Source organism: Pezoporus occidentalis, unplaced genomic scaffold (genome assembly GCF_034315485.1).
Source record: "Pezoporus occidentalis ecotype Australia unplaced genomic scaffold, CSIRO_AGI_Poc_V1 ctg46, whole genome shotgun sequence".
NCBI lineage: Eukaryota > Metazoa > Chordata > Aves > Psittaciformes > Psittacidae > Pezoporus > Pezoporus occidentalis.
In genome coordinates, this window is record NW_026915791.1 from 7,473,155 (window position 1) to 7,486,247 (window position 13,093).

General features: G+C 44.4%; 2 protein-coding genes across 3 annotated transcripts; one reads left to right on the forward strand and one right to left on the reverse strand.

Annotated features, from left to right (window-relative positions):
• Window positions 1-409: 409 nt before the first annotated feature.
• Window positions 410-7,853, reverse strand: KBTBD4 (kelch repeat and BTB domain containing 4). The gene is made up of 4 exons (XM_062635928.1): window positions 7,744-7,853; window positions 4,872-5,492; window positions 2,241-2,347; window positions 410-1,659 (listed from the first exon to the last, which is right to left on the reverse strand). The coding sequence occupies exons 1-4, from the start codon at window positions 7,760-7,762 to the stop codon at window positions 799-801; spliced, it is 1,608 nt and encodes a 535-aa protein (XP_062491912.1). The 5' UTR covers window positions 7,763-7,853; the 3' UTR covers window positions 410-798.
• Window positions 7,854-7,874: 21 nt separating this feature from the next.
• NDUFS3 (NADH:ubiquinone oxidoreductase core subunit S3) lies at window positions 7,875-13,093 on the forward strand. Of its 2 annotated transcripts, XM_062635966.1 has the most exons (7): window positions 7,875-7,968; window positions 8,053-8,118; window positions 9,258-9,355; window positions 9,623-9,772; window positions 11,405-11,530; window positions 11,812-11,931; window positions 12,848-13,093. In XM_062635966.1, the coding sequence occupies exons 1-7, from the start codon at window positions 7,917-7,919 to the stop codon at window positions 13,013-13,015; spliced, it is 780 nt and encodes a 259-aa protein (XP_062491950.1). In that variant the 5' UTR covers window positions 7,875-7,916; the 3' UTR covers window positions 13,016-13,093. The 2 variants fall into 2 exon arrangements, with proteins under 2 accessions (XP_062491950.1, XP_062491951.1); XM_062635967.1 differs by lacking the exon at window positions 8,053-8,118 and having other exon boundaries at window positions 7,902-7,968.

Below are 13,093 nucleotides of genomic sequence, written 5' to 3' on the forward strand. Positions count from 1 at the left end.
TGTATTTGCAGCAAAGGAATAGGAAACTTTGTCTCAGCAGAGACTTTATTCAGATTCCTACCCAAAGGGTTACAGTGCCAACAGAGGGGTATGAGGAAGTGGTCTTAATTCTGTCTTTAATCAACACTACATTATCATTAGAGGTTGGGATTCCCTGTACAATAAAGGACACCAGTGATCATAAAAAACATCTGTCTTTATGCTAGGTGATTGACAGAGCAGTAAGCAAGTTACCAGTTTGTTACCACTCCTCTAGGAGAAGTGCTGAATAATGAAACCTACCTGGGGTCAGCTCTGGTATCTGCTGTAAATATTTCTGCAGTCCCTCCTTCTGAAATAGGGAGGAATGCTTAAATGGGGACATCCCTGGAGGACACAGTGGATGTCTGTGACTGACATGGCACCACACAGGCAGTTAAAAACAGCAGTCTAGGCCAAGGAAGACATTGTCCATATGCCATAGAATTTGTTATTGGCAGATTGGTTCCTGGCTAAAAAGGCCGCTTGCTGCCGTTTGGGCCTCAAACACAAGCAGCTTATCATCAAAGGATCAAAGTAATAGCATTTAGTCCATCTGAAATCTAAGATGCAGCCGTTCAACTTTAACAGTGCTATGTAACAGAAGAGGCCCACAGCCAGAAAGCCTGTACTTCCTCTGCACACTATAGAGGATGGGGTCTTTACTGGATGTTGTGAACTCATAGTAATTGGGACTGGTGCCGAGTGTGGTAGGTGCCTCTGAGCTGCCCAGCAGAATACCACTGCTGCCCTTTCTATCACTGGGCCTGTTTTTCCTGCTCAGGCCAAGACAAACTGCAGGTTAGTGAGCAGCACTTTGATGCCACTTGTGACTGTTACAACAGAGGTGGCTGGGTTGAGTTTAAAAGTATTTGCGTCACCCTTTTTATAACGATCACGAAAGACATAGATGCTGCCATTGCAGCTGGCGATTTTCCAGAGGGATGGTACTGAGCTCCAGGCATCTGGCAGGCATAGCCGGGTAAAGCTATCCAGAAGGGGATTATAGCACAGCAGTGAATCCCCCTCAGCTACAATGAACACCACATCCTTGTGTACAGCAGCATGCATGCGGCCTGCAAAAGGCAGTACATATGGCTTCACATGGCATTTCTCTGTGTTGGTGTCATAGCACTGAATTAGCCGAGAGGGCTTGGTGAAGAAGTCCAAGTCATTTTCCTCCCCACCCAGCAGGTAAATGACACCATTAAGGTTTACACCTGCAGCTCCAGAAACTGCCACTTCCAACTGGCTGGTCTCTGTCCAGACATTGTCTCGTACTCTGTAATATATGACAGCATTAGAGAGAGTGTCCTGCAGAGTTTTCCCCCCCAGTGAATATATTGCATCCTTGCTTGGCACAGAGACGAGGGTGTGCTGGAGCCTGTCACGGGGCAGAGGAGCACACCATTCCCAGTCTATGGTTGCATTGTTGCATTTCCACATACGTCGTGGAATGGAGCCACCGACGACATACAGGTCACTGCCGTGTTTGCAGGCTGCGGTGATCTGGTGACACAGGCTGTTCTGGCCACTCACGCTTATGGAGTCATCATCAGCACAATGCAGAGAGACAGCCAGTGAATGTGTACGTGATGACTCCTTTCCAATCAGGTAGATGTGAACATTTTCTCCTATCACCTGAGAGAAAGAAGGAGTGCGTCAGCAAAACTTGACCTGTTTACACAAACAGCAGTGATGCCCAAGACACAATTTTTCAGCTTAGGACCCACCTGTGGGCCTGAGGTGTGTGATCTGCTTCCCAAGTCCTGCCACCCAACAGCTTTGGGATTCAGAGCCTCAAAGTCTTTTCAATACACCAGTCATATCTGACATAGCAAAGCAGCAACAGGCTTCACTGGAACTCAAGCGTCTGTGGTTTAGGTAAGGGCCGATTACATCAGTGAGGGAGTAGAGTTATGAGGGGAATGCTCAATTAGGATTTCTGAATGGTCTCTCTGGTAACTGAGCATCTCGTGAAATAAGTTATTTGTGGCATTGCTCCAATCACTACTGAAAGCAACCTCAGGTTATATTAAAAAAAGCTGTCAGTGGGGTTACTATCTGCGACAATGAAAGTATTCCTCACACAGCACCACAGATTTCAATGGCATTTGTGTTTTGGGACTTTCAAGTCACACCTGTGAGCAGAATACCCTACCTTGGGAAGTGTGAAACCAGCAAGTGCTGCACCAACCCCGGTACAGAAGAGCTTTTTATACCTTCAGACTCGACCGCAGTGTCTCCGAAAAGCCCGCTCGCTCCTCCTTGTTGAAGTTGATCCAGGTTTCTATGGCAACTGTTGGATTCTGAGAACATGGAACGCCATCTGCGGTTTGGGGACAGAAAGGCATTTATGGTATCTAGACAAAGGTGTATGTACTCAGGAACATCCTTTTCCTGTGACTCCCTTCCCCCACTCCCACCCCAAACCCTGCTTTCTAGAGAGGGAAAAAGGATATAGAGACCTATAGATTTTGGCAAGCATGATCTGCACTGCTAGCCTGACATCTACATGAAATTAGTTTGGATAAGTATCAGAAGACAGAGCTGCCAGATCTTAAGCACTTTGGATGAGTTTCAACAAAAGAACCTGTGTCCAAGAAGAAGAGCAGGAAAGAGAACTTAAATGCTTTGGGATAATGAAAAATATTTTCTTATTTAGGCAAAAAGATTCTCTTATTTGAGAATCTCAGCAGCTGCCTTCCTTTCTGGCTGGTCCTAGAAACCTAACTAGCAAGTCATCTGCAGAAATTTTCCTTCTCTGAGCAGTCAGACAGCTGACCCTCAAGACTGACCATCTGCTGTTGCTGCTATCCTCTTAACGTTTGGAAATCCCCAATGAGCTACTGTAGCTTTCCTTAGCAGCGTGACTGTAGGAAACACTCAACAGAGTGCATCAGATTTCAGTGTTTCCAGACATAACTGGAAGCTTTGGTCACGCCACAAACTATTGCATCATTGTCATCAGTATGTTACCTAGAACATTTCAGGTATTTACTTCCATCTTGAAAGTCAGCAATTACTTTTTATTCATTGAAAGGTTTCCTTATGAAGGCTTTCTGATTTTGCAATCTGCTCTCACAACAAACCTTGAATTCAATGATGCTGAAGGCATCAGATAAATTCCAACACTTTTCTTTATACTGTCAGGGAAGAGAACAGAGTGTGGAACAAAAGCAGGTATTTCAACTCTATTAGTAAAGGGGATTTCCATAAGCTATCCATTACACGTAGCGGCCAAACGGAAAAACTCTGATTTTGAAATAGGTCCTAGAGTGCAACAAAAGCTTAATAAATTACTACTTCATTAATTTTAATCCTTGCCACTAATAGCTTCCTCTATTTAGTTCACCATTAACTAAACAAAGATGCAGGAACTGTGAAAGAAAAATTTTCCCTACCAGCAGTAGGATTATATTTCAGATTTCAATCCCTTTTATGAGCTAAGTTTTGGCATAAATAGTGAGTAATGTTATTCTATATGTGGAAATAGCTGATGCAGAAAAAAGTTTTATTGAGCAATTACTTTAAGTTAGGACCACAAAAACTAAAGGCCATAGTCCTAAAAGCTATGGTTGCTACATGGAATTCCTAGGAAGTTAAAGGTGACTGACCACTATAGCTTTATTTCATTATTTTAGGAATTTAGTTTTCCTTAATAAACTCACAACATTGTTTAAAAAATTCAGCTAGTCATCAAATTACTCGTATTTTATAATAGTTTGAGCTATCAGTACATGTTCTCAGTAGGCTTCTGACTGTGAATTTCTTTAAATGCAATAGAGATAATACAATGCTACATCTGTAAAGACTCTCATATGCATAGCATAAACTTTACAGGCTACTTTAAGCCTTGCAGACGTATTTGCCAGTATTCCAAAGCAGCCAGTCATGGCAGGTTATTGTCATATTGTTGTTATTGTCATAACAACATACAAAACACATGATACACAAACTGTTTACTCATTTACAAAGTTATTTAATTTAAGCAAGAAAGGGGCAACCTCTCTGTTCCCAAGTCCAGCACATTTGAAAGTCTGAGCTGCTTCTACATTCTTGCTTCCTCCCATGTAACAATGATACATAAATGCACAAAAATGAAGTTGTGACTGCAGCATCATAAAGAGTTTTTCAAGCACTTGCTGTACCTTCTGTGGCAGCAGAGAAACTTTAAGGATTGGTGGCAGCTGGACTAAGTTTTTGATGTATTAACGCATCCTTCACAGCACTGAGTCACTGCATCATTACTGGGGAAGGCTATTACCTTGACAAGAAAGGTAATTACTGTATTACCTAAGATGTTACAATGCCTCAATTTCAGGCAGCTGACTGCCTAGCCTGAAGAATCCTAACAATTATATACAATTGCTAACAACACTAACATAGTCTTCAAAATATAGCTTGTCCTCGAGCCTTCTTACAAATGCTGAGTTGTTGCACTGTTATGTTAAATGATTACAAACTAAAGAATACTTTAATAAAATGTCCATTTCTGGTAATGCTTCTTTGGTTTACTTTTAATGCAAACCAAAAATACAACAAATTGTTGAAAGTCATTAAGTTATGTTTAAAAAGCCTGTAATTCATCTGACCTGTTGACTCAGGAACTGCTGGGAATTACCAGCATCCTCTGTGCCCCTTTTCTATAGCTTAGATGCTTCATGTCCAGTAACAATGAATAGTTTTTTTTTTCTCATCAGGTTATCCAGAATGTTTTGCTTTGCTTAGCTTAGCCAAGCCTCTGAATAGACAGTGATTGTGAAAGCTTGGATCTTTCCATCTATTTTGTTCAACCCCTAATAGACTCTCTTTCTACATCCACATCCTGGCTAGTCCCAGGCACTCCTTACCTGTAAGGATGTCTGTCAGTAGGCGGAGAGGCAGGTGTAGGAACTCTTCTGTGTCTTGCAGTTGAGACAAATGTGACTTTGCACAGTGTTTGGCAGCTGTGTAGAGCTCCATGTCACTGTGTTGATCTGCCAACCACATGACCTGCAGACAGTTCCTAACCTGCACCGTACGGGCCAGAAAACGGGAACACTCTTCAAAAAGGGCAGTCAGTTGGTACATGTCTGCCACTTCGTAGGTTTCCTGCAACTCCTCTGCCCTCAGCTTTACAGTCCCATGGTAAATATAGTCCACAAGGAGCTGAAAGACACTCTCACTAACATCCTGCAGCTCAATCACCCGGTTGTGGGCCTCCTTTAAGTTGGAAGTGAACATAGAACGAAAAAAGCAGCTCTGAGCTGAGAGGACCAAGCGGTGCAGCTGGAATTCTTTGCCTTCCACTGATATTGTAACATCAGCAAAGAGCTCATCCTCCAAGCATAATTTCATAATACCCTGGGCCACACGGCCTGAGTGGGAGCGGTCGGTGAAGGTGTAGTTCACAAAGTAGTTTTCTTCTGCAGAGGAGCCTCCAGTCTCTTCTGATGAATCCATGGTGCTGCACAGATCAGACCTCCAGCAATCTGTAAAATCACAATAATTACGTGTCTTTCTCCACTAACAAGATTATGCAGTACTTCAGGGTACAGGGGAAAATCAAACATATTGGTAAGAAGCCAGCATATTTATGCTGAATATAAATAGTGCAGGCAGAAACTTCTGCTTGAACTTGAGAATCTCAAACAACAAAAGAGAAGTTGGCATGATTAAAATTATAATATATCCCAAACTTCCAGTACAGTGAGCATCACGTCCCAGCAGAACTGGGAGACGTGCATAGTTTTTCACAACCCATTTCACTAACACAAAGAAATGCAGCAACGGTTATTCAAGTGGAAAGACCAGCAACCACCCTAGGCAACTTGGGAAGCCAAAAAAACGTGGCAGCACCATAGCTGGGCTAGATGGAAAAAGGATTACAGTATCACACTAACAGCACAGACAGAAGTTCATATCATCAGGAGTCAACTACCATCCAGAACCAACACAATGCAGTGGTATTAAGTAAGGTGAACTTGGTTTTACCCAAACAATGCATGAGAAGTCTGCAGGACATAACCACCAATCCTTCAAGCTAACCAAAGGAGATAACTGATGGTTACACCCATTTTGTTAATGTGCCAGACACCTTTAGCATGCAAAATAACCTGTCAGATGTTCTTAGCCGCTTTTTCCCAAAGGTAACACCTCTTAGTAGGTACCTGAGATTGTTTGCAGAGTTCCAAGAAGACTGTGGGTTGAAAAACCTTCTGAACCAGAGAAGGACTGCTGTAAAGAGCTCCTTTTTCACGTGGGTCTTGAAAGTATTACAAGCAAATACGTGCCTGCCTTCATCCACTTTAATCTTATTTTCACACCTCAACTGTCAATCATGGTGACTCATATCACAGACTTCTTCAATTAATACTGAACATGATTTCCAGTACAGTGATTCCCAAAGATGGGATTCTTCTCCAGGAGATTCACAGTTACTCTTCCATGCTTTATTTGTCAAACATGCGGCTTTTTACAATAGCTCTGCTTAATACAGGAAGGCTCCTCCTTCTTTGCTTGAGTTCTGTTCACAGAAGTCTACATCCCTAGAAGTCTATCCCATCCCTGATGATGGCCTGCCTTAATTATACCTTTAGTGTGAATTTACAACAGTTCTGGTCTGTCTGAAAAGTACCTGTACATTAGTCTGTAAGAGACTGAGGAACTGCAATTAGCACAGAACACACAGGTACTAAGTACAAGTCTATGCTGCAGATGGGCTCCCACTTCGGTTAGGACTCCCGATCCCAATAAGTCAAGGTGCTTTGCAGCCTAGCATGCCAAAGGAACCACTCAGAGCATCAGGATATGGATGGATGAACCACTCTTTCCTCTTGACATAGCAGAGCCAGCTGCCTCCACCGCCCTGTGCAATTTACAGAGGGCTGGTGCCAAGTCACTAAGGAAATGCCAGCAACAAAGACTACTGTAAACCTCACACCCTTCTTTGTAAACACAAAGCTCCCCTTCGCATCCATGGTATCTCCACTATAAAGAAAGAGGTGCAGGAACAGTAAAGTGTCCCATAAAGCAAAATCTTACACTCCATCGGGAGTCACCACTTCCCTGGGGAGATTATTCCAATGGCTGATTATTATCATAATATGAATAATTTTCCTCGTGCCCAACCGGAATCTCCCCAGGAGTAAATTGTGCCCATCACTCCTTGTCTTATTCCATTTAACTCCTTGTAAAAAGCAAGTCTCCATCTTCTTTATAGCCACCCTCTAAACACTGGGACATGGTGGCAAGGTCTCTCCTAAGCCTTCTTTTCTCTAGGCTGACAAGCCCAGCTCTTCCTCATGTGGCTTCCCAGTCCTTGGATCATCTCTGTGACCCTCTCCAGCCTGTCCACATCTTTTTCTCACAGGGGAGACCAAAACTGACCACAGTCTTCCAGATGTGGCCTGACAAGAGCACAGCAGTGCGATAATGACGGTGTAACCAACACCAGGCACACCTACTGCTTTTCCCCCTCGCTCCTAACAGCGCCCGGGATCAGCGAACCCACGCACACAACCGACAGCGGCTTCGCGCTTCGGAGACTGGGGCGAGGGGGGTCTGCTTGAAAAGCCAGTTCCCAGGAAAGCAAACCCCCCCCCCCGCCGTTACGGCCACATTAACGCTATGGAAACCGCCGGCGAGCCGCCTCGAACCCGCAGCCCCGCTCCAGCCCGGGGCCATTCGCACCCTCCGGCGGACGCACCTCCTCAGCGCTCCCGGCCTCCCGCCGTCACCCACCTGCGGCGCCTCCCTTCATGCCGCCGACACGGGGAGCCTGCTCCGAGCTCCGCTCCGCTCCGCGCCGCCAGCCGCCCGCTGCTTCCGCCCACCGAGCCGGAAGCGTCCCCGAGAAGTTCCAGGCGCGCTTTCCGCTTCCGGTCCGTGCCCTTGCCCGCCCGTGTCACGGCGGGATGCTGGTGGCGGCGGCGGCGGCGCGGGGCCTGGCGCGGGCCGCGCTGCGAGGTGAGGGCTCCCGGGGGGTAGCTGCGGGGCTGGGGCGGTCGGTGGGGCGGTCGGTGAGTGAGACGTGTCCGTTTCTGTCTGCAGCTGGAGCAGGCCCGGCGGCGGCGGTCCAGGCCCGGCTGACGGGGAGCTCCGCCACAGACACTCGCCGTGAGTGAGGGGGAGCGAGGCGAGGGCCTTGCGGTTGGAGCCGTTGGTTGGGTTGGGAGCAATGAAAGAGACCGTGTCATGGCCCTGTCACCTCCCGGCTGCTCGGCCTTGGGGCGCTTGTCTGCGCTCAGGACGTTCTTGTGTGGTGGAACCTTTTTGGTTGTTCTCTCTGGGAAGAATGAGGGCCTGGGGAAAGCTTTTTAACGGAGTCTGTTGTGACAGGATGAGGGATAAAGGTTTTAAAAGGGAGGAGATTCAGGCTGGACCTGAGGAAGAAATTGTTTACAATGAGGGTGGTAAAACACTGGCACAGGTTGCCCAGAGAGGTGGTGGATGCACCATCCCTGGAGACATTCAGGGCCAGGCTGGATGTGGTTCTGGGCAACCTGATCTAGATGAAGGTGTCCCTGCTCATTGTAGGGTGTTGGACTGGATGACCTTTGAAAGTCCCTTCCAGCCTAAACTGTTCTGTGACTCCTCTTGTGTTCAGTTAGAATCTCCCCAGGAATAACTTGTGCCCATCACCCCTTGTCTTTTCCATGTGACTCCCTATAAAAAGGGAGTCTCTGTCTTGTTTGTAATTCTGCAACTTTTGCCAGCCGTAAGTGGTGAACCTAGAACTGGAACACTTGATAAAATCTGCACTTTCAAATGACTAAAAGACAGCAGTCTTCCCGTTAGGTACTGTGCTATCTTCTGTTATCCTCTTGAAAAGTTTTGATTTTAGTAGGTCTTCACTCTGAAAACTTATTTTGCAATTACCATAAATCCATCATCTTGTGTGCTGTTCCTTCTGCTGTAAAGTGCCCAAGGCAAAATTGTTTAGCCCTAACACAAGCTTCCTTCCTTAAAGTCTCTAGTTCCATGCTCTGTGTACCACAACACACATATGTAGCTGTAGTCTTGTCTCTTGCAGCATCCTGTATATTTTACTGTATGTTGTCTTTAACTTCAGATTTACCATAAATAAACATTGCAGGGTACCTAAACCTGAAGCTGCCTGGTTTCTGCCAGAACTACTGACAGACAGCTAGACTGCTACAAGGGATTTGTAAGTCAGGGATAGGAGTTGCTGCTCTTCTTTCTGTAGCTTTCTGTAATCCATGCCATAATCTTGGGACCTTTATTTTTCTCCTTAGCTACTGTCAGACCAAAAAATGAAGTAGAACAGAAGCAGCTGTGTGCTTTTGGGGAGTATGTGGCTGAGATTATGCCCAAGTATATCCAGCAAGCACAGGTAAGTGCTGTTCAAGAAGTTCTTTTTGTAGGGGGGACAGATCTTGGTGAACATACTACTTTTTTGTTAGCTGTTTTCAGAAGGTGTTCTGGGGAAGAAAAACTGTCAGAATTGCATAAAGTTACCGCTGTTATTAAGCCCCTTTATGTGCTGTCGTTGTGTGTCTGCTGTACCATATACTGTCTTTCTTTGGGTATTTTGCTGGATTCAGCATAATGCTCAATCCTGTTGGTGTTTGTATGCATGTTCTTTCCACTCTTTCAACAGGTGACCTGTTTCAATGAGCTGGAACTTCTGATCCATCCAGATGGGATCATTCCAGTTCTGACCTTCCTTCGAGACCACACTAACGCCCAGTTCAAATCCTTGGCTGACTTGACTGCAGTTGATGTCCCATCTCGGCAGTATCGCTTTGAGGTAAGAACTGCTCATAGGTACAGAATTTGGAGAGTTTCACAAATGCTGATGGCTATGGGTGCTCTTGCAACTCTGATCACATTTTTTGCTTCCTGACAATGGAGGAAAAAAATCCACTCTGAAATGCTGGGTTTTGTTTGATCTGTGGATTGTGGAAGCAGTAGCAGAACTGATAACTGTCTGGGTTCTTAGTGTGGTTTTCCTTTTCTGCTCTGCTGAAAGTGTCTTGCTTTGGTTTGTTTGTTTTTTTGATTTGGTTTGTTTGTTCTGTCTTCCGTTTTGGTTTTACCAAATTGTCTATAGACTTCTTTCTGGCCAGATGTGAACTGGTGCTCATCCTTCTTCCAGTTAGGCATCTCAGCTGCTGTTACTGTTTTAATCTTTAAAAAAAACCAAAAAAGTATTTAGTTGTTTTAAAAAAAAACATTCCCTGAAAGTTGGTACCATACAGGACATGAGGCAGATTTTCAGGAACCTATCAGAAGACTTTGGGCACTGAACTTCCAGTTCAGTGCCTTTCAATGGATATTGGAGATTTGGTTCCCCCAAATGCTTTTGAATATCTCAGCTTTTAAGCTGCAAAAGAATTGCAGCTGCAGATTCTTCTGACTTAGCATATTGTCTTCACACTATTAGAAAGCTTTGTTCACATTACTGTAGTTTAACTTAGGAAGATCTTTAAAAAAGCAGTGGCACAAAACACCTGGGACTCGTGCTGTAGAGGCTGGCTATGGTTTAGGTAGCCTTATGGATGAAGAGATGGTCTGACTTACTGTGTCTGATGTGGGCAGACTGTCTTTTGGGCAAGAGAATTAAACTGGTAGACTTTTAGTTTCCAGAAAATAACAAGGGTAATGAAAAGTAGCTGATTTGTTTCCCTCCTTGGGTTTATCTTGTGGGATTAAATCATTTACAGCTGCTCAGAAAGTGAGGGGTGACAGGTTTGCCTTAGCTATATTAGCTAACCAGATGGCTTTTGTTTTCAGATGTAGCTCCTTCTTGCTTTGCTAATAACAGCTTTGACTTTTGGTAACATATTTTGTGATTAGGCAAAAATCTTTAGAGTTGTAGAGAGAGTTTCTTTAACTCAGAGGCCTCTTCACAGAGGCAGTATCAAAGGGCTACACAACTTCTTACAAAGGTTTGGTTTTTTTTTCAGTCTGCTTGTAGTAAGTATTCCTGCCCCCTACCCTGGAAGTTCTAGTAATCTTCCTAAGCAGCCTTTTTATTAGTACTTCATCACCAGAAGATGTATCCAATTTATCTACTGAAAGTTAAGGGTATTTCTTCTTAGCTTTCCCCACTGGATGCTGAGAGTAATTTTCATCTGTTTTCTTTGTCAAGTGTCTCCCTCCCTTCAGTATTCTCTTTAAGATTTAGTGTCTCTCTTCAGCTCTTCATGGGTCATGTTTACTAAGTCTCACATGATTTTTGTTGCGCTTCTCAGAACCAAAGTGTAAGCTATTGGAACCTCAATGGTAATACTGTCTTTTAGTGCCCAGCACTGAATGTGTTTCTGCTGATAAAGAATATTTGAAATAGTCTTTGTGTGCCTTTTCTTAGCCAATTCTGTGGTGCAAAGAGAGCCATAAATGCCATACAAGACCAGTGTCTTCTCTTACTCTGCTTCAGATTGTGTACAATCTCCTGTCTCTGCGGTTCAACAGTCGGATCCGGGTGAAGACATACACTGATGAGCTGACACCCATTGACTCAGCAGTGTCTGTGCACAAGGCAGCAAACTGGTATGAAAGAGAGGTGAGTGCCATTGTGCTTGGGAGCAGAGTCTTTGTGATTTTTTCCTGATTAAACTGACTACCAGGGCCCGGGTGAATAAAGAGGGAGGTGTTTCCCTGGCTGTGTTTTCAGAATAGGAGATAAAAGGGTGTTTGATTTGCTTTGGAATGAGTTCCTGCATCAGTTTTGCTGGCCCTACACAAAGCCAGGCATGTAACTGAAGTTTTATAGATGTAATACATGATGTTTTGGGTGTGTTTTTTCTCTAATCTAATTAATTTACTTGGCTCTCTTCCATTTAGGTGTGGGACATGTTTGGTGTTTTCTTTGCCAACCACCCTGACCTAAGGCGAATCCTCACAGACTATGGGTTTGAGGGCCATCCTTTCCGGAAGGACTTTCCACTCTCTGGTTACGTGGAGGTAGGAGAAATGCCCATGTCTAAATTTATCAGATCTCTCCAATACTGTGCTCTCTATTACTGACCATAGTAATATAAAATCCTTTTCCAAAAAGCACTAGGGATATTTCACTTGTGTGTATTCCATAAAAGTTGTATAGATGTCTTGCATGCAGATTTGAAGTCATCACAAAGTATCATCTATAATAATCTGTATCATCTCTCTCAGCCTAAAGCCAGAAACATTGAGCAGATTTCATGTAATGTGTACCAAAGACAATTGTCAGGCAGGGGAAGTGCTTCTGCTTTTAGCACGTCTTCTGAAAGATTAAACTTTCCACTGCAAAACTGGAGATTCCCAGAGGAATAAAGGACTGAACTGGTTTTAATGCAGTTTTGAACTCCACTTTGTTGAGTTTTTGTAGGCCCAGATTACAAAACTAGTTGAGGTATGCTCACTGATAAAGCAAGCCAGTCATTAGTGTCAGTACTCACCTGAGTTTCACCCTGTTTGTCTTTTTGTCCCATGTTCTGAGTGTTACAATAAGAAGTACAACTGAAACCCAACACCTCTATTATAAAGATTCATGAGCGTAGTCCCCAGCTATGCCAGGTGGATGGGCCACCTTATTTCAGTGACTCAGGAGAAATTCCTTTGTCACAAACTGAATGTGTTATTCTATGTGGACTTCATATGGACTGTAGGCTGGGCACTCAGGGTCATTAGTCAGGACACCTGAGCTATGTGGTAGCAAAGAGAAGGGTTTTCCTGGAGAGTCCAGAGGTCTGTGGCAGGGGCCTGTGGCCTATCCATGGCATAAGAAGTAGGATTCCCTTTACTGGAGGGTGGTGTGGGTTGTTACTGTATACAGCTAATAGCAGAGATGATGTGGGGATTGTGTGAAAATGACTGGTCTGTGTCCTTTGCACTGTTCTAGGTGCGGTATGACGATGAAGTGAAACGGGTGGTGGCAGAGCCTGTGGAGCTAGCTCAGGAGTTTCGCAAATTTGATCTGAATAGTCCTTGGGAGGCATTTCCTGCCTATCGTCCAGCCCCAGAAACCCTGAAAATAGAAGCAGGAGCCAAGAAAGAAGATGCAAAATAGCAGCAGAATGGAGCGGATGCACGGCACCATCCTTTCTGTTCTTACATAGTATTTATAATAATAAAAATTGATATGAGA

Excerpts from the sequence above, each read along its gene's own strand:
- KBTBD4 (XM_062635928.1), bottom strand. Across the intron at positions 2,348-4,871 it reads ACTGACAGACATCCTTACAG|ATGGCGTTCCATGTTCTCAG; the intron begins GTAAGGAGTGCC and ends CCCAAACCGCAG. Across the intron at positions 1,660-2,240 it reads CACTGCGGTCGAGTCTGAAG|GTGATAGGAGAAAATGTTCA; the intron begins GTATAAAAAGCT and ends TCTTTCTCTCAG.
- NDUFS3 (XM_062635966.1), top strand. The coding sequence starts at position 7,917 with ATGCTGGTGGCGGCGGCGGCGGCGCGGGGCCTGGCGCGGGCCGCGCTG. Across the intron at positions 8,119-9,257 it reads CTCCGCCACAGACACTCGCC|CTACTGTCAGACCAAAAAAT; the intron begins GTGAGTGAGGGG and ends TTTTCTCCTTAG. Across the intron at positions 9,356-9,622 it reads AGTATATCCAGCAAGCACAG|GTGACCTGTTTCAATGAGCT; the intron begins GTAAGTGCTGTT and ends CTCTTTCAACAG.